Source organism: Melopsittacus undulatus, chromosome 11, assembly GCF_012275295.1.
Source record: "Melopsittacus undulatus isolate bMelUnd1 chromosome 11, bMelUnd1.mat.Z, whole genome shotgun sequence".
In the NCBI taxonomy this organism is placed as follows: domain Eukaryota; kingdom Metazoa; phylum Chordata; class Aves; order Psittaciformes; family Psittaculidae; genus Melopsittacus; species Melopsittacus undulatus.
In genome coordinates this window covers 4278355-4301169 of record NC_047537.1, presented here as the reverse complement: position 1 = coordinate 4301169, position 22815 = coordinate 4278355, and the positions used below count along the sequence as shown (strand labels likewise).

The 22815-nt window shown below is 38.2% G+C and overlaps 1 protein-coding gene across 3 annotated transcripts in view; it reads right to left on the bottom strand.

Annotated features, from left to right (window-relative positions):
* The window catches only part of AK8 (adenylate kinase 8), a 65241-nt gene that overhangs the window by 26939 nt on the left and 15487 nt on the right, over window positions 1-22815 (bottom strand). For all 3 annotated transcript variants that reach the window (XM_005146337.4, XM_034067610.1, XM_034067609.1), the window contains exons 6-10: window positions 17940-18021; window positions 16249-16320; window positions 15292-15492; window positions 12605-12736; window positions 10217-10306 (exon numbers count right to left, since the gene is read on the bottom strand). In XM_005146337.4, the coding sequence (XP_005146394.2) occupies window positions 10217-10306; window positions 12605-12736; window positions 15292-15492; window positions 16249-16320; window positions 17940-18021 (577 nt within the window). The remainder of the gene's footprint in view (window positions 1-10216; window positions 10307-12604; window positions 12737-15291; window positions 15493-16248; window positions 16321-17939; window positions 18022-22815) is intronic.

Sequence of the window (22815 nt, the reverse complement as noted above, 5' to 3'; positions counted from 1 at the left end):
AAAATTACAGCCTACAAGAAAATTAAAAGGAATTGTGATGGGAATCAGGCAGCATCTCCTCTATGTGATCACTTCCCACAGGCCTTCTGTGAATCCTTATGATCAAAATCCTCCAATTTGGTCACTATTTTTGAGCAGAACTGAAGCAATCACAAGAGGGGAAGAAAACAATCAAGATGAAGTGGCAATGAATTAGTAGTTTATCTAATGACATGTCAGGTCTGGGGTATCTTGAGCAATGCTGGGGATGTGTTCTAACCCTGACACCCTGCTAATTTCAGTGATGACTGACTAGAAGATACCAGCAATGCACTTTAGACTGTTTGTATGCTCATGTACATATATACATCACTGAATAATATAGATGGTTACATATTTTCTGTGCCTCCCTCTAAAGCTTGATGGTGAGAAATAAAACATAAACAAGTCAGACAGCAAGCTCTGCTCTCCTCTTGATTAGCAAACATACCTATCACTTCAACACAATAGGGGAACATAGCTTGTTGGCTGTTCAATGGCATTACAAAGTACATCAGCTGCCCTTGAACAGGAATAGTCACACTTAAAACAGCTGCATTAAAACTGTAAAACATCTTCCACAGACCAGAGGGGGATAAAAAAAAGAAGCAAAAAGGAAGAAAGAAATCAGTGTTATTCTTATTTTGCTGCAGTACAGACAGAGTAGGTAATGAAGAACTCTGCAGTATGGTATTCCTTTTCACTCATGTGGAACTGTCTCTTGAATGTAAGGCAAATTAATAACCTGTAATTGGAGGGGCACACAGTCTGTAAGTAACTAGCCAGAGGTCTCCTGGCCTTAAGCACATGACCCAGTGGGCTAGATAGCAAAGTAAAATTTAGAGCTTTTCTGATGAGACAGTCAATCTACATGTTTTAAGTAGATTATGAAGCACAAGAGCTTTGAATAATCAATTCCTTTTCAACATAAGCTTGTGTGAGTTTCCAACTCTGAAAGTTGGGGGAATGAGACTCTAGAGAGATTTTACTTTATCATTAGAGAAGTCCAAAGATAAGTTTCTTGTAAAAATTACAATGTGCTACAAAGAGATACCCAGATTAGGTAATGTGGAAGCACATCTCTATTAAGGTGAGAAATGAAGGTGCAGGGGTAAAATTCACCCCTCAGACATAATGCTGCAGAGCTACTGAGCTACAGTGATGCTCTGTGCTGACAGCACCATACTGAACTGTGGACCACAGTTATGGTGAACCTCAAATGGTATATGTGGCAGAATGAGGCCAGCTCCATATAGAAATACAGTTCATTCATGCATACATCCTTGCCTAACAAGGATACCACACACCAAACCTCCTTTATCTCCTGATCTGTCTCAACCATGTTAATGGTCTAGACTACACAGCTGAATTAGCAGCTGTGGACCTAAGAAGTGATCTAATCAATTCACGGCTATGATCAGGCAGGGGACAGGCAACAGAGGCTTAAAGTGCTGCTGTTCATGCTGGAACTGCTGCGTGGACACATAGGGATTTTCTATCTCCAGGGCTGTCAATCATCAGACCATTTAAAAAATAAATTTACTTCCCAGAGCTTCAAAGGTTTCCAGAGGTAGAAGGTACTCCTTAGGAAAAGCAATTCCTCATGAAACTCATAGGAGTGTGGCCCATTAGCTCTTACCCAACCGATAGATCTGTAGGACTAATAGAAAACCGAATCAGGCAATCAGTTACAAAATCATGCCATCTGCTCCAGACAAAAGTAACAGAATGTTAAAGGCACATACTTGGGAGATTACAGGGCACTATTCTCCAATAGCTTCGGTGCTGTCAGTGCTCCAAGCTATAGGATTATCATATTTAAATTGATTCCTCCTCCATATATTACCCCTTAAAACAGACTTCTGAAGGGCACTGACTCACTTCTCCAAACCTATAAAAGCTCGATTTTAAGTCCAGCACAAATGCATCTGCATTTGCAGCTATGTACTGCAAAAAGTTTCAGGTCCTTTAGACAATATTGTCCATTTATCCTTTACCCGTCTCTTGAAGATTTTTTTTTAGGCTAGGTCTGCAGACTTTCACAGTTAATTCAGATGCCTGAGGCTTGATTCCAGAACTTGACAGTTAACATCTTGCCCTGAGTATAAACTACCGCCAAAGGCTACTTCCCTGGATTGTCCTGTCAATCCTAAATTTAGCAAAGCGTGAGATTTGCTTATTTTATTGCTCTATAAACTCTGGGTTACCCACAACAGGTAATTTTATTTAGGTCTTTTAGAGAAGTATTCTTTAAGGCCCTCAGAGACGATAACAATTATCAATTGGGTTTTAATGTGTTGGAGAACGATTCAGCAGTGATTTACCATCCCATAGGTCGATCGATATTTGAATCTAACCCTGCCAACACGCCAGATCCGTGACAACGGACTGCTGGCCCATTCCACAGCGCACAGGCAATAAACCCTCACCCCGGTATCTCTCGCTTTGGGGGGCACGGGCCGGTTTATACCCCTAAACACCAAGGTGCGGGGGAAGCCCCGCCCGGCCGGCCCAGCTCTCTTGTTCTCTACCGCCACCTGCTGGGCGCGGCGGGCAGCGCGGGGCGGCGGCAGCCGGTACCGGGGCTGTGGACGGCCGAAACCTCGGCATGGTTCATTCACGGACACGATTTAAGCTCTCCGTAAGTACCGTAAGTAAAACCCTGCGCCCCTCGCTGATGCTCTGGGTCCCGAAGCCAGCGCGGAGCCGGCAGGTGAAGAGGCAGCATGGAAACCCCCCCCCAGTAACGTGGCGTTTGCAAGGAACAGTAAATTCCGGTCAGTCACCTCATCAAATGGCAAATTTAGATTGAGAGGTAATGCCACTAATTTTATATGTACAGCACTGCCAAGTATGGGTTCCTGCAGGAACTGGAATGATTATTTAATACACTAAAATAAAGAGTATGGTAAAATATTTTGTTTCTACATTTTATATTTTCGGTCTTCGACTATACCAGAACCTCTTATTTTATGTAGTTTTTTAGTAATTTATAATAGGAATTAGCTGAATTAAAGAGGAAGTGATGACATTTTTGCAACAGGTACCATTAAAATCATAGATCAAATGATAGGCGATAAATGAAGACCTTCAGAAATGCCCATGAAAGGAGTACATCTTGCTTTCTCCCACAGTTATTAAGTCAGAAATCCAGGAATCTACATCTGATCCCATTCAGTGACTAGCTAAGATTCCAGCCCCTTACACCTGTTAGTGGCATCTTCAGATTTAGCAATGGAAATTCAGCCCAAATTGGTTATTCAGCATATAAACACCAAAAGCATTTTTTCCCCCCACTAAAAGGCTTCTGGGATGTTTTCAGTGCCTGTGGGTAGTTGCCTAATGCCCAGGTACCAGTGACACAGGAGTGGTGCAGGGATTAACACCAGAGTCAGGCTTCACACACCTAGGTTCCCATCCACCCTCGCTCACCTATTGTGGTGCAGCTCAAGTTCAACTCGGCTTCTGCCTCAGTTTACCCACCCACAAGACAACAGCTACTCTGAATTACCTCACAGGGATGCTTCCAACCTGAAAGTTTCTGAAAGTAGTAACAAAATGTGTATATGCACTATTTCTTTTTACTACTCCAGCTTCTGCAGGGAGAATAGCACTAGAGTCAAGACAGCAACCCATGTTGCATCATTTCCATTATCAACCTTGTTCCCCATTTTCCTCCTTATTTCTAACCTAGTTCAGCCCTATTGAAGAACACAGACCTTCTGACATGAAGAATTTGGCCTACAAACCCCTTTTTAACAGTGATAAGATTACAAAAAAAGAATAAATTTGGTCTGATAACATGGTAAAACCCATCTTGGCTTTCCCCATGTGGTGAGAAGGGAGGGTGATGAGGGTTTGTTGTCCTCAGTAGCAAGGCCTGGGGCCAGGACGTGCTCTGGATCCGCAGTACTTGGGAGTCTCTCCTTGCTGTTCCTCCTGACACCTACCAGCCACATTAATAGGACATTCAAATATGTAAAGTGACACCTAAGAGTTATTAAATGTTTTGCTTGTCATTAAAAAGTCTGTTTCATACAGAAGCCTGATTCTGTGCATATGATACCCAAAGTAGAGCCAAAGCCACAGTGAGCATTCCAGACCGTTATACCCCCTTCCTCACACAACCCACCAGATCTCAGCAGCACTGTATAGTACAATGGATGCCTAATATTGGACTATTGATACTCCAGTAAAGTAACAGTGAACAGTGCTGCAAAAACAAGACTGGCAAAAAAAAAAACCCAGGACAATACCCACTGGCTGATTTTTTAATCACAATTGCTCCAGGAAAAAACTGCACTATAGACTGTTAAATAAAATCACATTGATTTTGTCTGCTCTGGCTTCCAGGGTTGCTTTTTTGGGGTGTGAGGCTTTTTGCTGTTTTGTTTTTACTCTTAAATGGGATGGCCCATTTAAGGCTTTAAAAATGGCTTTGTAGACTGAGCCTCCCAAGACTTGCGTCAGCCTTGAATGTCTGCCAGCCAGACATGCCAATCTTGATTGTTGTACAGTGTGTAAAGAAAAATACATTCTAGATTTTCAAATAAAGGAAAAGGGGATCTAATTTATCATATTTAGTGATTCAACATACACAGAAAAGTAAAATTCAGGAAAGGAGATGACAACTTACTCCCTCTCTGCCTTCATGTAAAACTTCCTATTCTACAACCTTGCATCTTTTATTAAAACAGGAAAAAAAATTAAATTTTATTTTGTTCTCTTGACCACCAATTTTCTCCTAGTAGGAAAAAAGACTGCTACCTATTTTCCATAAGAAAACCTTTGTAGCAGTCCCAGAGGAAAAGTCAAAAGTTTGACTTGAAAAACGGAGCTACTTCAAAAGCATTGTCAAACAGAGGTGAAGGTTTCTTAAAAATCATAAATTATAGTGCATTCATAAATATCTCCATAACTTTACACAGTATATTTGTGATTGAGGTGAACATATAGCGTCGTTAGAAAACTAACTTAAATAAAGTAGAAAATCAATTTGTTTATTAGCTACTGTTTGGGCTCTGTGTGTGTGTGTGTGCATGTGTGTGAAAAATGAAAGAAAAATGGAGAGTTTTTTTCAATAATAAAAAGGGAGTTGCACTGCAGGGCCCCTAAAGCTTGTGAAAAATTAAACTCGACGGATTCAAACTGTCCTATTTCCACTTCAAAAGAGAAGAGGCACTGAGCTCTTCCCAACTTATCTTCAAACGCCCAGCACCCTAGAAAGTTTCTTTAAAAAAAATAAAGTCTCTAGTTCCCCCAAGCACTGTACCCGTTACTGGAGCTGCTGTCTCTCCCTCTTCTAATTATACCCATGTGAGTCTATTAATCAACTTGTAAATTATTTAGAGAGCCATGCGCTGTCTTCAGCTAGTACAAACACACTGCATGCAAAGACTTGCTGAAAACCAATGGAGCTCCCAAAGGGTCTCTCTCCAATGTTCAGACAGCTTGCAGCTCACCAGTACAGCGCTGTTAAAAACAAGAAATAACACTAAGCTTACCTCCTCAGATATAAAGATTTACTCAGCCTTTCAACTCTGAAACTCTTTGCAAGTTTTTAACAAAGACGAAGCTGCTCTATTGTCAAATCTGTACTTCACACTGAGTGATGAGAATATTAATTTGATGTAAAAAACCCAACAACCCCAAGTGCTTTCAGTGAGACTGTGATCACAGTCACCAGGGGACCCCAACTTTCAGAGGCTCCACCAAAAAGCACCCCTTTAAAACCATTCCAATTTAAAATAATGGGGAAAAAATAATCTACATTTGTACAGTAATAGTTTTTATTAGAAAATAGGAGAAATTAGGGAATTCCAGATTTTACCCCCTACATACAAGCTGCCATTGGGGACTACTTCAGATATTACTACTTAAAAAACAGAAAAAGAAAGGAGAAAAAACAACACAGATTGTGTGTGCTCAGCTCTAGCAGGCTGCAAGCAGTGCAATGCTCTCTGTCTTCCACGAATCAGCTCTCTTTACCACCTGAATCTTCATTTTGGTGGAAAAAAACAATTACCCAAACTAATAGCAGTTCTCCCAGCTGAAAAGCAGAATCTTACTGGTTTGGAAGTGGGTTTTTTTCTCCCCCCAGCTCTTCATGCTGTTTTCCTGTCATCTCATTTTTTTGGCTCCATTTATTGCAGCCTTGCAAGCAGATATATTAATTAGTGATCACTCCATGCTATTGCACCACAAGAACACAGCAAATTGAATAGTGGCATGCAAATTTCTTTTCAACTGACTGATGACCGTTCTTATTTTTGTGATGCCCCCAACACCAAAAAGCTTCTGCTTCTGTTTTCATTAATCAAATGCAAACATCTCAAGGGGCAAACACCAGGGATATTTAGGGGGATATGCTTTCTGCATTTTTTTCCTCTCTGGGTATCAAATTCTGATGGACACCTTTAAAATGGTGAACAGAGATCCTGCAGATGGAACCTTAAATTAATGCATGCCCATGTTTTCAAAGAGACAGGTAGAGAAGGCCATCTAGCCCTCCTCAGAACTACAGCAACCCAGGGACATGAATACTGCATCAAGGTCTTCATCATGACCGTGAGGTCTATGACAGGCTATCTACATATTCATCATTTATCCATAGCCTGAATTACTAGTAGGGGAGGACCAAGCTCTTCACAACATTTCAGAAGGAGTCAAACTGAATGGACTCAAGTTATTTTGCTGCCTATGGAAGTGTTCTTGCCACTACACTCACCTCTTACTCCAGATGGAACTCTTCCTCAGCTGCCCAGATGGCCTGTGCTAAATTTCTGATCAAGGTTTAAACAAACTGAAGTTAGTGACCAGTAGACTGGTCTCAGACTGTGTAATTTTCTGCCCAGAGTATAGTTAGCAATAATTGCCCAGCATTCACTGCAAACCACAATATCCTAATAAAAAAGGATGTGTATTTCAGACTGGTTGTCCAAAGAACAGCTCTATGTTTATGACAAACAGAAAGCAGTCAGGTTGCTGAACTTCCCCCTCAAAAGAGACTTTTCAGTATTCAGTGCGTACCAACTGTAGACTAGAATGTACTGGCAATTACAAGATTAACGGGCTCAAATATAACTCTGCTACCTTCATTAAGCAAAATAAATCACCATATACAAAACTGGGAAGTCTGATAAAGCAGGAGATAAGGTCTTTATGAGACAGCAAACACTAGAAAATACAGAAAATAGGAATGCACTGAGTAGCCTTCTGGGGTAAATAATATAACTGTCTGGGCTCTTGAGGTACATGTTGTATACATGAATAGCCATACAGGAAAAACAACACAAAGAATGTTTGTGAATCCTAAACCCAAGAAGAGATCTGAGTTAGTCAACCAAAACTAGAATAGAATAGACAGTGGGCAGCCTCAATAATTCAATGAGTTAGCTTTGAATAAGCTGGGTTTTGAGTCTTTTTATGAAACCACAACATACCCTGCTGGCATATCTTAAATGACTAATTGCATGCAATCAATTGTGTCCACAAGAAGGAAAACCACACTGAAATCAGTCCCTAGGGCAAGGATTTTAAGAATATATGAGGCATGCCCTCAAGATTTTATGGCACTAGTTTCATTTTGACTACTAATGATTTGAACACAGCATTGATCCCACTCTGCCTTTGGTTCCAGGCTATTCTGTGATAATGTCACTTGCATGATTCCTTGCCCAAAGAACAGCTAAGTTTACTTGGTTCCTAACTAGAAATGCAATGAAAATGTTGAAGTTCTAACTGCTATTCCAGCTACAAGACTGTCTGCTATTGATTAAACAAACTCTTTTTAAATGTGATTTTCTTGAAATTGAATGTAGTCAATCATAGTGTGAGAATCCTTCCTCTGCATTAACCTGGTTTTACCTCTGTAGCAAGACCACAAGAATCCTTTGCCCATCTTTCCTCTTCAATACACTATGTTATTTCATTTTCTCCAAACCTCTTGTGAGAGCAGTAATGAATTCTTGTTAGTGTTTACTAATGTAAATTCATTCTTTGTTATCCCTGGGAGAGGAGAATTAGCAAAATGACTGAACTTATTATTTCTGGTATTGCTATATAGTATTTATTCAGCCCTTAATTTTGTAGTATGCCCCATAAAATATATGGGCACACAAGCAAAGGGATTTTTTTTAGCAGAATACACAGAAATACAGTTATTATTCCCATTAACATTCAGAAGCATTGTACAGCTTTATCCTTACCTGCTAGATTAAAAAAAATAATTTCAATCTGAAATAATTTCTAATTTGGAGGGAGGAATGAACTACAAATTCAATTTCATTTTCCTGAAACAGCTCCCTTGCACTAAGGATGTGTGCATTTTAAGGAGTGGCTAAGAAATATAATCTGTGCAGTTCTTTTACTCTACTGGGAATTCTTCTGGTATCTCTTTTAAGGCACCTTAATGGTTAAGATGAAGTTTCTAAAATACACAAAAAGTATTTTAGTAAAGAAAGTTCTTAAAGGACCTATCTTTGAATAAATAGATCATCTAAACTCCCATCTCAGCCACAACTGAAATTAAAGGAGTGCGGTATTTAGAGTGGCTGTCCTCTACTTCACAGAGATGAGAGGTGAAATTACAGTATATGCCTAAGATTCTGAAATTAATGGATACCGTGAAAAGACATGGGCCCAGAGCTTAAGATGATCTCCACATGTGAGTTAAACTGCACAAGCAGCCACTTGCATATCAATCACACTATACACAAGTTGCTTCCATACATGAAGACCTAGGATAGACTGCAATTAGTATACACTAAGATCTCTTGCTTTTGAGTTAAATGGCCATTCTGATGAGCAGTGTCTCTAAATCAGAAAATCCTCTACTGGATCTCTTTGCCCATGTTCCAGAGGACCCAGCTTCCCTTTCAGGCTGTAGAGATTCATGCTTTCCATTCCCATGGTTCCCATGTAAGCTCCTAGTCCCAGGGATATGGTGACTGACACAGAAAATTAATGCACTGAACTCGCAGAGTTACAAATAAATGCAATCCATTCACTAGAGATGAAGTTTAGTGCTAAAATGTATTACCACATGGCTTGATAAAGTGCCTGACAGAGGGATAGAATACCCAAAGCTGCAAGGCTGCCAAAGGTCTTTTTGAAATGCTTAGAAAAGTACTGAATCTCTTGCTATGGTATCAAGGGAACCTCAGTTAATTTTATAGGCTCATGCTTCAGATCTGCGTAATTCAGTCTCAGAATTAAGCTATTGTGCAAAAAAAGGGGACTGTCAAGCTTTCCACCTCACCAAATGACTTTCCTTGCTGAAAGAGACAATGAAGATTTTTCTTTGCTCAGGGGGGTTTTCTCAAAATTCCATTAATACTGAAGCTTAACTAAGATTTCTCAATCTTAAACAAGACTGTCTCCTTTTAGTTGTATCATTGGCAACCCTTCGGCCTCTTGCCAGAAACAGGACTGAAAATTCCACTTCCAGGTCATTGTAAATTGGAAAACCAAACATTTTTACATGCTACTGAAATACAACTTATCTTTTAGAACTACAGCTCTTGTCTGATTTTTAATAGCCACCACATTGAGACAGCTATCCTTGTGCAAGACAACTAACAAACACCTAAGTTTAATCTGCTGCCTTAAGGAGCTTACACTATTCATGATTTATCTGAAATCACTGCAGAGCCTTGCACAAGCAAAGAATGCTTAGATATTCTTTGTGGTAGTCCCTTCCTATGACCAAAAATGCTGATAGAAATGAAATGCAAATAAACTTTAAGTTTAAAATATTTTCATGAAAGTAATCTACAATAGCATACGAAAAGTCACTAAAACCAAAAAGCATAGTGTTTATTACAGCCCACTTGAAATAAAAATGAAACACAATAATGTGCTATAAGCGACAGTTTAAACATTTTAAAATTATACATCTAGAGCAGAACTCTGATTTTGATTTAGAGATAAAAACATGGAATTCAAATTTTGGAATGTGTAGGAGAAACCTGAATTTCATTGAAACAGTGAACTGTTTGCTTTGAAGATATCAAAGAGCTCAGCAATCTAACTTCTGTTATGCAGTGTTACAAATCACATGTAAGAAATGGAATTAGTCAACTTCCAGATTACTCTGGTGAAGCTCAGGTTAGAATTTGACCAAGAAAAAGTCACTCAAATTTTACTTTTTTGCAACAAATTTTTAAGTACAGTGTAATGAGACAACAACGTGCCCTACCTGGGTATCCACTGTCAATGTAAGTCTTAACGAGTTCCCCAAGTTTTGTCTTGCCTGCAACAATTTCCTTTAGCAGTTGCCCACAGCAAACTAACAGGAAGGCAGAACAAAAAAGACACAAGGTTAAATTTTAAAAAGGAAGCAACAAAGAAGAGAAATAAAACCCAGAAGCTGCATACTGGAATAAGGTCACTGAATAAAATAAAAGTTGTAGGGTTTGGGGGCTGGTTGTTAAGATCTGTTTTTTTTCTGCCCAAGCAGAGCTAAAAGCAAAGAGACTGAGCAGGGGAGAATACCGAATAAAAAAGAATACATTTGGCAAAGAACATATTAAAAATGGACATAAAGATATTAATCAAATATGTTTCTGAAATAAGCCGATGGTTGCTCGTGGTTTTCACTTTTTATAAACTTGTAATTACTGAATAAAGTTACACCTGCTGAACAGCATCTCAGCGGCTCAGCTGGAGGTGCAGGAAAAGCTGCGGTTCAAGGGAGTGATTCCCTGGATCATTTAATGATCATGTAAGAACTATATTTAAAAAACTGTGCTAATGCAGTATCATAATTGACTTCTAATACACAGAACACCAGGAGACACAGATTTAAAATTTTAGTCAGGACAGTGGTATGTGAAATACTGCCTTTCTGACCAGAGTTACTGAGTCTCACTGCCGCACAGAAGCTCAATTCACAGGGAAGGAACCAAGGCATGGAGAGGTTATGCAACATCCTAAGTCCTAATTTCAACTCAGTTTTGGTTCGTATTAGATAAAAAACACTCTACGTTATTGCATGACCTTTCAATTAATAACTGGAAGTTAATTATACTTTTCTGAAATCAAGAGCACCAACATCTACAGCTGCATTGACTTTAATGGCAAGATAAGCATCTTTCATCTGCTTTATCGCCATTAATCAGTCTGTTTGGCAAACAAGAGGAAGAATACTCCACAGCAACATCTCTTGGATAAAGCTGATGGAATTTAATGTTTAAGCAACAAGGGATGAGCACAAATTTTAAGTTACTAGTTTTCTTGAAGAAGAAAATTTGTGTCAATACAGGGTATGAATAAATGGTGTGAAAACATAACAGAAACTCAGTTCATAGACCCTAGCTTAAGAGAACTAATATGCATATATAAACCTAAACTCAGTCTGATTCATGAGACTATTTAAACACAGGATTAAATTTTTAAGACTGTGCTTCAATTCCAGTATAATCTGAATACTATTCTGAAAAATGACAGTCTATTGATGGTCTAATGATGGTCTATTAATTAAATACTTAATTCTTCTAATATTTGGTTTACAGTATACTTAAAATTCAACATACAGGTAAAGCAGTGGTAATTGCATTTAGTAAGAGCAGCTGCAGCAGTCTCATCCAGTAGTTACTTTAGAAAGAAATGCAAATTTTGACCTAGATGAAAACACTATCAAACTTGCAGTTTTAAAAATAAAGTCCAAAACCACTAAATACATTCAGAAACATGATAACAAGTGTTTTTAACATAGTCAAACATGGACTATTTTTCATTAAGCCAATTACACCATTATTAAAAATACAGCTTTGAATAAAGCTACATTTACTTTTAATATTAAATTATAATCCACAGTAATATTAAAATAACTAATAGCAAAAACAGTCTATCAGTTTTATCTGTACTTTTCAGTATTGTAATATAGATTTGTAAATAATTTAAATTTACCCTTTTCAAGTTTACCAGATATCATTTTAGTCACAGTTATGTATGTTTTTTTAAACACTAAAATAATAATAAAGACTGCAAATAGAAAAATGCTAAACCTAGGACCCTGAACTGACAGGTAGACTGTTCATAGCTGTTTCTGTGCCTGTAACGGAACTGCACAAACCTATGATCAAGGCATTAGCATGCTAACCATGAACAAGCATCATCTAGAATTTTCTGGGCCTCCTTTACCAAAGAACGAGAATGAACTTTTAAATAATCACTTATTTTCTACTACATTACTTCAGATGCACAGAACCTGAGTCTTCATTAAAGTTCAGAGTAAACTCTCTTTATTAAGAGCCCCAGTTTTGGTCAGATAGCTGAAACTGCAAGGACATTACTCATGATCCACTGATCCACAGAAGAATTCAGAGCACTACAGGAACTAACACATGGAAAAATACTGATGTAAGAGGTATAAAAAATCATGTCTAAATAATGTTAGAGCTAGTTCGGCACAATATATGCTCTACTGGTTTATACTACTTCACTTCTTTCAAGAACTTGACATCCATAGCAATGGACAAACAGAAATTTTATGAGCATGTAGGAAAGACAGACAGCAAAAGATAAATTATCAGAAACTGAGAAAAGGGGAATTGAGCAAAGTATATATTTCTTGAGAACTTACTGTTGACAACACTGTATTTCTGAGCTAATAGATCTGCCTGAAGGCTCTTCCCACTGCCTGGGGGTCCAAAAAAGACAATCCGTGGTGTAAAGGGGGCAGCTGATCTGTGCCATGTTTGGACATAAGTAAGGACTAGAACATGAAGCAAGAAATAGAGTTTACATCCTATTTCGTTTTGTTTTTTTTTTAATTAATATAAATATTAGCATCTCTCAAAATAAAATTAAATTATGTTGATGATCATTTGTTTTATCACTGAAACTTCCAGATACTCCAACCAAAACCAGGACACTGATATCTGTCATGTCAGCAACTTACACCAGGAGGCACTTCAGAAATTTTACCATCATTACATTCCCTATACTTCCTTTCATCAGTAAATGTCAAACCATTTTAAAGAGTAGATTCAATTAATAGCTGCTCTTTTACCATGCTGATTTTAGCAGAAGTAATTTTTGCTTGATAGGTACAATTTTACCATGCAAAATATAGAGGGATATAATAATTACATTTAATACTTTCTGCAGCTTCTGAACAAATATTCAAGTGTAAAAACTCAGGATGTTAAATTAATATGACATTTAACCAGCTCTTTGTGTGTGGTTAACAGACTCCCAATAACAGTGTTATAAACTTGTAGCATAGGATGTCATGACACAACACAGCACTGACAACGCACAGCCCAGTATGATTTTATTCTTGTGTCCATCATTTTTGCCTTGAGCTTCTCTGTCCCATTCTACTGTTTGCTGGATATTACTCTTCCACATTTCTTATTGTGTAGGAAATACTACATTCAGGTCAATCTACAGATAAGAGTTTTGGAAAGACCACAGGACATACAAAGCATCATCATGTAACATATTATAGAGATCTGAACTCTGTTACAATTTCAAAAGAGAACCTGATAGATACCCAAGCAGCTATAAGAAAACAGGGCTTGGCACTGAAGACAAATTAGGATCATATTTGGACATAGTCAAAGACTCTTACTCTCTGTGCCCCTTTTATGATTAACAAACAGGACAAGATTAGACATTAATGTTTGTAAGAATCGTAAGTCCATACTAAAAACCCCAAATCAAACAGAACAAACAAAACCACAGAAGGATAAAATGATTGATGAAGAGCACCATAAGTATTTTAACTACCATTGTTAACACATTGCTGAATACTAACAAACTTTCTGAGGACCCTCTGTTAGACACTTTGGTATCATTCTAAAGTACATTTGTAAGCCAGAAGCATCTCCAGCAAAATCCAGCCCTGGTATTTCGAGGCAGTGAACCTATAGAACTGAGAAACTAACTCAAACTGCAACCACACAGGATCGTGTACATCTCTTCTTCAGTGCCACGAGCTGTACTGGGACACTACACCATACAAACTGAATTTGATGTCACACATCCCAGCATATGTGAGCAGTAATTGCATTACAGTTTAAAAAATTACAGATTTTTATAACTGTATGAAACAATCCATAATAATACTAATATTGATGAGAGATCTCCTCTTTTTTTTTTACACCATACCTATAGCAATAAAGAAGCTTAACAAAAACCCTGGAAAATCCTAACAGCAAATGTGTGTTTTGCTGCAGAACTTTCTAAACCCTGAGTATCAGCTACCCAAGGAGTGCTCCAGTTATTCTGAACATTTGCCATAACCCAGTGTATTGAAAAGCACAAACATTACAGGCAAAGCACCCTGCTTACAAATGATGCTTAATTTGCAGTAAATAACCAAGTTAATTAGGAGTAATGATCCCCCAGACAGTCTCCACAGCTAATTATTCTTTAAAAAAAGCCTCTGGCTGCTTGAGGCACTGCAGAAAAAAAGATCTAGAGAGGATTTTTTCATTCCAGTTTTCAATTTATCTCACTACATTATTAATTAATAATAATTAATATTCAGGCACTCACATTTTTATTTACAATTCAAGGCATGAATTCTTTATGAATGATGATATGAACTTTTAAATTTAATTAAGTAATTTAGAGGTAATTAATCTGTAAATTCAGAATATAAACTTCCTCCTTGTTTATCTTAAAAGTGCAGCACTTGTTATTAGAAAAAAGACCTTTTTGAGATGCAGAATTACTGGGATATAACAGATCATCTACAGACTGACAGCTACAAAGTACATTATCAATTGGTCTTTTCTGGCAGTTTCCTTATTCTCTTCTTGAAGAATCAACATTAAAAGTCAGATTGCATTACAGTCAAGCAAAGGCAAACAAGAACTGTTGAACAGAAAAGCTACCAGCAAGAACAGCTTTTAAATAATGAAATGTTACTGGCTTTGAACTACTCCTACTTCTTGTTACCAGACTTGTGAAAGGTACCAGCCCTTTGGGAGATTAACAACTGAGCCACAATGCAGCCTTTTAAGAGAGACTCTTGAAGAAATAACCACATTTGCTCTGACTCAGCTGCTCCTTGGCAGGACTGTGGTGCTAAGACTTTCCTGGTACCTGCACTTACTCTAGTCCTGTAAAATAATTACCAGGAAGAGCCCAAATGTTGTACTAGAAGGAACGTAACTCAGCTGGGAGCCATCTGTGTTGACCAATCCTAATCCTACAAACTGTCTCTAACAGCTAGGAGCTACCTTTCAAATTTATATATAAATTTATATATAAAAGAGTTTATCAACTATCAGATTTTCCATAAAGATGCATATGTACCCTGTGAGAGGACATCCATAGAAGGCTGGTCTGCATTGATTGATTTCAGAACTTTTTGGTAGATCTGGAAAATCCCAGGGAAGTTTCTGTGATATTCCAGCAGTTTCTTTGGTATCTCCTGTTCAGATGGACCTTCTGGTTTCACCAAACGTTCCTGTATCAGCGTATCGTGTGGCCAGTCAAAGGTCGTATGGTACACCTCTGGAAGTTAGACACTGATTAGGGACTAAGAGGGTTATTTAATGGGCCTTGTTCAGCTCCAAAAGGTTTCCTAATAAACAACATCATGGTCTTTAAGCTTTAGACTTTGAGGCAAGCAATAACCTATGCATTTCCCTTCCTACTTGCACTGAAAGCTATTACTCTGCACATGCACAGACAGGAAGTAGCCAGGTTGGGGATACCTCTCCAAATTCTTAGACTTAAGCAAGTCCTTTGATAAGCAAATCTCCCTTACAACAAATAAAAGCCATTTCTTTAGTTAAGAACATCCCTCCTCATTCCACTCAAAGCATTCAGTATGATTTTTTATCGATCACTGAAGGATTTTATGTAACAGATGACTGGTACACAACAAGCAATACAGAGGTAAGTCTATTTCACAGTCATTTAAAGGCATAGCTGCACCTCAGGAAAAAAAAATCCCAGACTCTAGCAAAGATGCACAGCAAAATGTAAGCTCATATAGGCAGATATAACCTTCAGATATTCTGTGCTATAGCCATAGTCTACTGTTTGCAGTCTCAATACTGAGCTTTGCGTTTTCCACATTTTATTGGCACAGAAAATAATGCATCAACAAATACTTTTTCCAAACAGTTGAATTTATAATTATAAATTCCTACTAGTCCTTAAAGGGATACCATTTAAGTTTGAATCCTATTGGTTTTAGAATGGTTCTGAGATCAAGCAACACTCCAGTTTCTAGGGGAGATCAGGAGCAAACACATACTGCACCTTCTGTGTTAGGATCAATCCTTTTCCCACTGTTCCTCTCAATCAGCACAGTGTCTGGAGCATAAAGCGCAACTAGGCACAAAAAAAACAAAACAAAACAAAATGAAGGAAAGAAGTGTTGCTCTTGTTAGTTAATTGCTTTATTTCCTGTAACTGTTTAGAAGTGTCCTAATGCTAAAAATGGACGAATGCATTTCAAGCACATTTGCCTCAATCTCCTTTTCCAGTATTCTACCTGCAAATACTGAGTTTCAATCAGAATTTTGCTCCACCTCCTAAACAGTATAGTAGGACAAAACACCCATCAACGTATGTATCCAGTCCAATAACCATGAGTACACAGGCTGCCCCCATCATCCACTCCAGTTAACAAGGCTCTCTCTCACTTACATTGTATCTGGAGCCCAGGATGGAAGTACTCACAGGTCACTCAAGACTGAATCTCTTTTATGTCACAAACAATTACTTTTTACCCAGGTACTTTGGTTGGAGACCAGTGAAACTTATTTCCTGATAACCTCACAGAAAAGTGTTCAAACTTGATTAGAAAGCATCAAAAGATGAAGAATCTGTCAGGTTCCTAGGTCACTTTTGGCTCATCATCCTCACAGCTAAACACTGTAATTTAATTACTATTTTCAGTGCATATGATTACAGATTTCAAAAAAGTTCTTCTTATTACTTTCTCCTCCGTATCAAATAGCTCTTTCAGACACTTTTCCTCCCTATTAAGGTACTCACATACCAAAAATCTCTTCTCAGCCTTCTTTTTCATTAGCTAGACAGACTGAGCTTTAAGATTCTCATTCAGGTCTTGGTGGCACAGACATAATTGTGAGCAAAACTTCACTTCAGATGTTATTAGGTATATTAAAAATGCATGCAAGTACTAGACATTAAACAGTTTTGCCTAATTCTATTGCAGTGATTTCTGAATTCTTCATTAACAGTCAAATCTCGTGCAAATCAAATCCAAAGTGACAATTCATCAAGTTCACTAACATTCTTTTCACTATCCACTGGCAAGCTCTACGTTTAGCATTTACACTGTATTCCACACAATCATAATAATTCTTTACATTCTAAGAAGGTCCTCTAACCATACTAATTTGGGACAACTGGATTCTTCTAGATGGCAAGGGCAGCTGTCAAGGTCTTGGATATCAGCACTTTGCCAGTAAACAGATTCCTCTCAAATGAAATAAGAAAGAATCCACCCATACTCCGAAAGGTCAAGCTTAAAATTGTGACATTTTCACTTCACTTGGTGGAGTAAAGTTTGCATTCTTTAATTCAACAGAAGGATGACTTTTTATTTAGGACACAAGGAATTATTTTGGTCTGAGGATAAAGGTTGATTTCTAGAGATGGAAGGCAGAGACAACCGAGACCCAACCCCAGAACAGAAGCACAGCTACATATACCTGCTCAGACACACTTGCTGGGATTGTTCTGAATATACAGAACTCTAATGTGCAAGAAGAAAAGGGTTCATGTGTGAAAGACAGGGTTTAAAGTCTCACAGGTTACCTCAAGTTCTTAAATGAACCTAAGCCATATTGAAGTGTTTTTCTGTGTGGTGACTCTGGTGTCTTCAGGATCAGTATCAAATTTATTGAGGATTTTTGGGGAGAAACACTTCTAATCTTTCCTACTTGGACGCAATCACACATAAACCTTGTACTGCTTACCGACATGCCTAGGAATGATGCCAGATGACTGCAGTATCCATGCCTGTTCCTGATTTTCAGGGAAGCCTTCCAAAATCCATCCCTATTGAACAAAAACATGAAACAGTTATTGATCCTGGAAGAGAAAAACCAAAAAATTAGCACTAAATATCAGTGCTGCCTGCACAAAAACGACCTCATTCTGATCCCCCAACAGTACAGTGTTTGTTATAGATGTTTGTGAGAGAAGAAAACAAATGTGGAACACTGCTATCTTTGTGAAATAGCACACACTAATACACACACAGTGCCACAAAGCAATGGGAACTTATGTACTGCAGCAACGACTGGGGTTTTTTTTCTTCATGTTTCAATCTTAAACCCAAAACTTCTACCTTGAATAAAAACAACCCAAAACAATTTCTACAGTTTTGAAATATTCAAAAGTATACTAGCCCACACTGTGTATAAAAAAAGAGGCTAAACAAATCTAAAGGCAGATTTAATGCCAAGAACACTGAGGAAAATATGCATGCTTTCATTATTTTCTTAAATTATACAGGAAAACTCACAGTAATGGAACCAGCGTTCCCAAAGCTAATGAAGCAACAGAGCAAAAGTAAGAGAAAAGTAAAAAGAGCCTTTTGCTCCCTAAAGTCCTTGTTATAGCCAGCTAAGTGTTGGATTGAGCATCTTTAAAAAAACATTTACAGATCTGTGAAATACCATAGGAGAGCTGCAGCCTCGGTTTGTGTGAGGCAGTTTCTGAAATCTAATCCACTTCCCAGTCTCAAGTTTGAATCTCCTGAACTTTCTCTGATTTATCTGTTAGTTGCTCAACCACACGTGTCCTTAGCACTATTTCCTATACTTCAGAATAACTCTGTGATACCACTATAAATCTGGAAACCATATTTGCACTGAATTAAAGAAGACATTTTAACATTGCATTAGCATTCTCATCACCCATATAAATCTGAAGATCTGTCAGTTTGTGGTCCAAAGGTTTTAGAAGTATTTCAGGGAAACGTATCTCCATGACTTCTGTAGGAGGAAATGGGACATTCCAATTATACAAGAAAATAGACTAGTGAAAATTCCTTAATTAGCCTGGTTTCAGGAACATGTCATCCTGCTGAGAGCTGAAGGAAATAAGAGACTCAAGGAACTGAAAAAGCCTTTTTTGCCACTCCCAGTGTTTGCTCTGTCGAATTAGAATGAACCATTGTCTAAGGTCACCCAGGTGCTGAGAAATCAATTTATCCCTTGGGACTTGGAAAAGGCAAAGCTGCACAATATTTTTAGTGATATGCTAGGAACTTCAGCACTAGCTCTGAATATATTGTGCCTCTGGAATGCACATATAGGCCAAGATCCTCTTCTAGGAAGGGATGGCATCAGAGGTCTGAAGCCAAACAATCTCCGTCAATTTACACAGGCTACAAATCTGGTTTATTTGTTCCACTCCAAGTGCAACAATTGTGGAAACTAAAACAAAACAAATGGGAAACAACCCCAACACAAAACCATGGCTTTTGGTGTCACTACAGCTTATTGCTCAAAACCACAACATGAGCAACAGGCAGCAAAACGCAATATTGTATTTTTAACAAACTTCAAGAGGTTTACATACAAATTTCAAAGGTCCTTAAAATGGGCAATAAGCAATTTTATAGCTAAAAGTTTTTGCAATGTAAGAAAATATAGCTCAATAAATAGCTTCTTCCAACAAATAGGTTTTAAGGCATTAAACAAGTGCAAAATAAACACACGCTACAAAAATAGTTAACATTTTGGATCTGATTTCCAAAGGTCTCCAAGTTGTGGAGTATCAGTCAGTCCCTAATTAGAATACATTATCCATCTACTTGACACTTCAGTGAAATGTCTATTCCACCACAGAGCTGCAGCTTTGTTCAGAACAGGTTTATTGATATTCTGCTGCATTCCCTCTCCATACCCCCAGTGGCTTGGTTCTGTTTTATCACACATCAAAAAGGCCGTATGCTCAGGGCACCCCATGCACGGCTCAGAGCTGGAGGTCTGAACAGCTGCAAGTGGTATGGGATCACAGGAGGGACAAGCTCCAAGCAGATGTCACAGATAAAAAAAAATGGGGAAAAAAAGAAAGAGGAGTAAAAAGGGATTGTGGCTTGGGAACGAAGCGAGAGGAAGCAAGACACAGCAGAGCAAGACCTGACTTAAAAATATGCCTATCATGCTTTATGCAAACACTGGTCTTTTTTGCCCTCCTGACTATCATGAAAGTGTAATTAGTAACTTCACATGGTAAATTTGTTTTTTTAAGAAGCCATGTATTTTTTGTTCTTGATAGCAGTAACCTTACATCCATGCATGGATCTCACCTTATCACATCAATGGTGGAACAAAGGCTAAAAGTGGGCAATTCCATGGTGCCTTTACTCTGTGGTCACTGTTCCTCTGTTTCAGCTGGAAGCCTCGATGCTTCCCCAGAAGAAGACTGCTGTAAATACAGCATTCTGCTGTTGCCTTAATGCCAGGTGAAGTGCTCCTTGGAGACTCATGCCATGCTGAAAATCCGCAACAAGGAAGTACTTTCAAAGCCATCACTTTTCTCTCTGGACTTAAGGAACCTGGAAATGCTCAAGGTCATTCCCAAATGTAAATCTCAGTCCTTTGCTGGCACTACTCTCAGCTATAACACCAAGCCTACATACTTTCACACTTTCCACCCCAATAATAATGACTTGGGTATTTGACATCTCTCTGGTTATTTAACCTGTACATCCTCAGTAATTATTTTTTTAATTACAAAATACAGAATTGACACTGCTTTAGGACAATGAAAAGGAATAGCACAGAGAACTAATGCTGAATTATGTGGTACATGTGAAAGAAATCTCAGCCATAGGCACAGACATCAAAGGTCATGAACATGCTGCCTTTAGGAAAACAAGGCAGCTTCTCCACATCATCACTCAGTATTTTTGAAAAGGTATCATGTGTTTTTCAGTCCCACCTGTGAAAAGGGAGAGAAAATAATGCCAAAAAATAGAATCAGTAATACCTTTGCCAGTATGGTACTAAAATTCCTGAGATTTTCAGAAAGCAGCAGACTGAGCAGTAGGAATAGTCAACCCTGCACTCCATCAGCATGAGTAATATGGAAAACTTTTATAATTTGCCATTAGAAAGAAACCTTTTATTCCCCACATTATTTCTGTAGGTTGAATCAGCTGCAAAGCTTTTTTAAAAAGCCACATTCTTCCTGGGGAAAAAAAAACCTATGGTGAGTAGGCACATCCTCTCCCCAGATAAATCACTATTCTCACGTGGATTTTCAGAGACAACATGATGATCTTCATCTGCTAAGGTAAACCCAAAAAGAACTAATAACCACTGATGTATTTGCCTCCCCTTTCAAGGATAGTCACTACCATTTGGAAGTGTTTCATAGCAATCAAAAGGAATTCTGCCACTCATGAATCACTGGCCTAAGTTTAGCTTCTAAATAGTCCTAAGCCATCAGTAAGGTTTTTCAGCTGGCTCTCTCACAAATTCATTATATAGCAGCCTCTTCACCAGCCTTCTCCAGTTCTATATATTCCCTCCACAGCACCAGCAGTCAGAGGTGCCATAGACAACATGTACTAACCCTGTAAGATGAAAAGTCTTCGTATAACCTGCACAAGCCCCAGGTTCTAACATAACACCTGCAATAAGTTTTCTGCCTATGCTGGAAGACCTACCCATCTGATACCTTGCAGTCCTAACAACATTTGTGTTAGAAGAACACATAACACAGAGCCTCAGCAGAGCTGTTGATCAATAAAAATGTTCTCCTTAGAGAATGCTTGTGACATCTATAAACCTGTGAGTGTCAAAACAATGGCACAAAAATCCTGTGTTCCTACTGTCGGTGGGATGAAAGCTGTACAATTAATGCCAAGCCAATGACACCACAAGGAGAAATAAAACAAAGAGCTGTGGTACTATGGTCCAACACACTGCTCCTCATCTATTAACATTTTCAGTAAAAAAATGCTGACTCATGTTTTGAAAGGAATAGCATAAATCTGTTCAACCATGTACAAAAATCCACAGTATTAATTCTATTTCCAATCACACAAGGAAAATACTGCAATTAAAATGCATAGATCCCTTTCCAAATAGAAGACATGTAATGTGGCCATAAATTACTATCTAGTAATTAAAAGATTTTTAATAACCATCACAACTTTGTGAAGTCAATTATTTGCTTTTTTTCCTAAAATCAGATGAATCTTTACCTAGATCACCAACACCCTCTCCATTTTTGATTAATTTCAGGGAAGCTATATAAAGGTGTTTTTTCCCCCCTAGCTCTGCAAGACATCCAGTGTTGCAGGTGCTAACAACAGGAACATAAAATGCAGGCAGGGCACCATACAGCTGTTGGCATTTTAACCATCTTGTCACCTTACTCAGAGTTTACATGACCTAATACTTAAAATAACAGTCACTAAGAGATCCTTCCCTCGCTATTAAAAGGAGAACTAGAATCATGTCAACAATTATAGAAAGCCTGGGGCAAAAATAGCATAGGGTGCATGCAACCTTTGGAGAGCAATGGATTTTCCTTATACAGTGATGGTTGATAAAACTCACTGGTTGGTAAAACTCACCTTTTCACAACAAACACTGGAAAAATCAGCTGTTGAAAACAAATGTACCTTTTTTTTATCAGACAAATACTAGTAGCACAACCAGAGAAGCTGTTAGTGTTAAGCTGAAAAGGACTATGTTTGGGGTCTGAAACCAGCCTGAGACCAGCAGTCAGCAGCCAGAAGAACAGCTTCTCTCTTGAGTTTATCATCTTTCTAATTCACTTCCACTTCTACAGGTTTAAAGATATTTTAAACATACTCACTAGAGA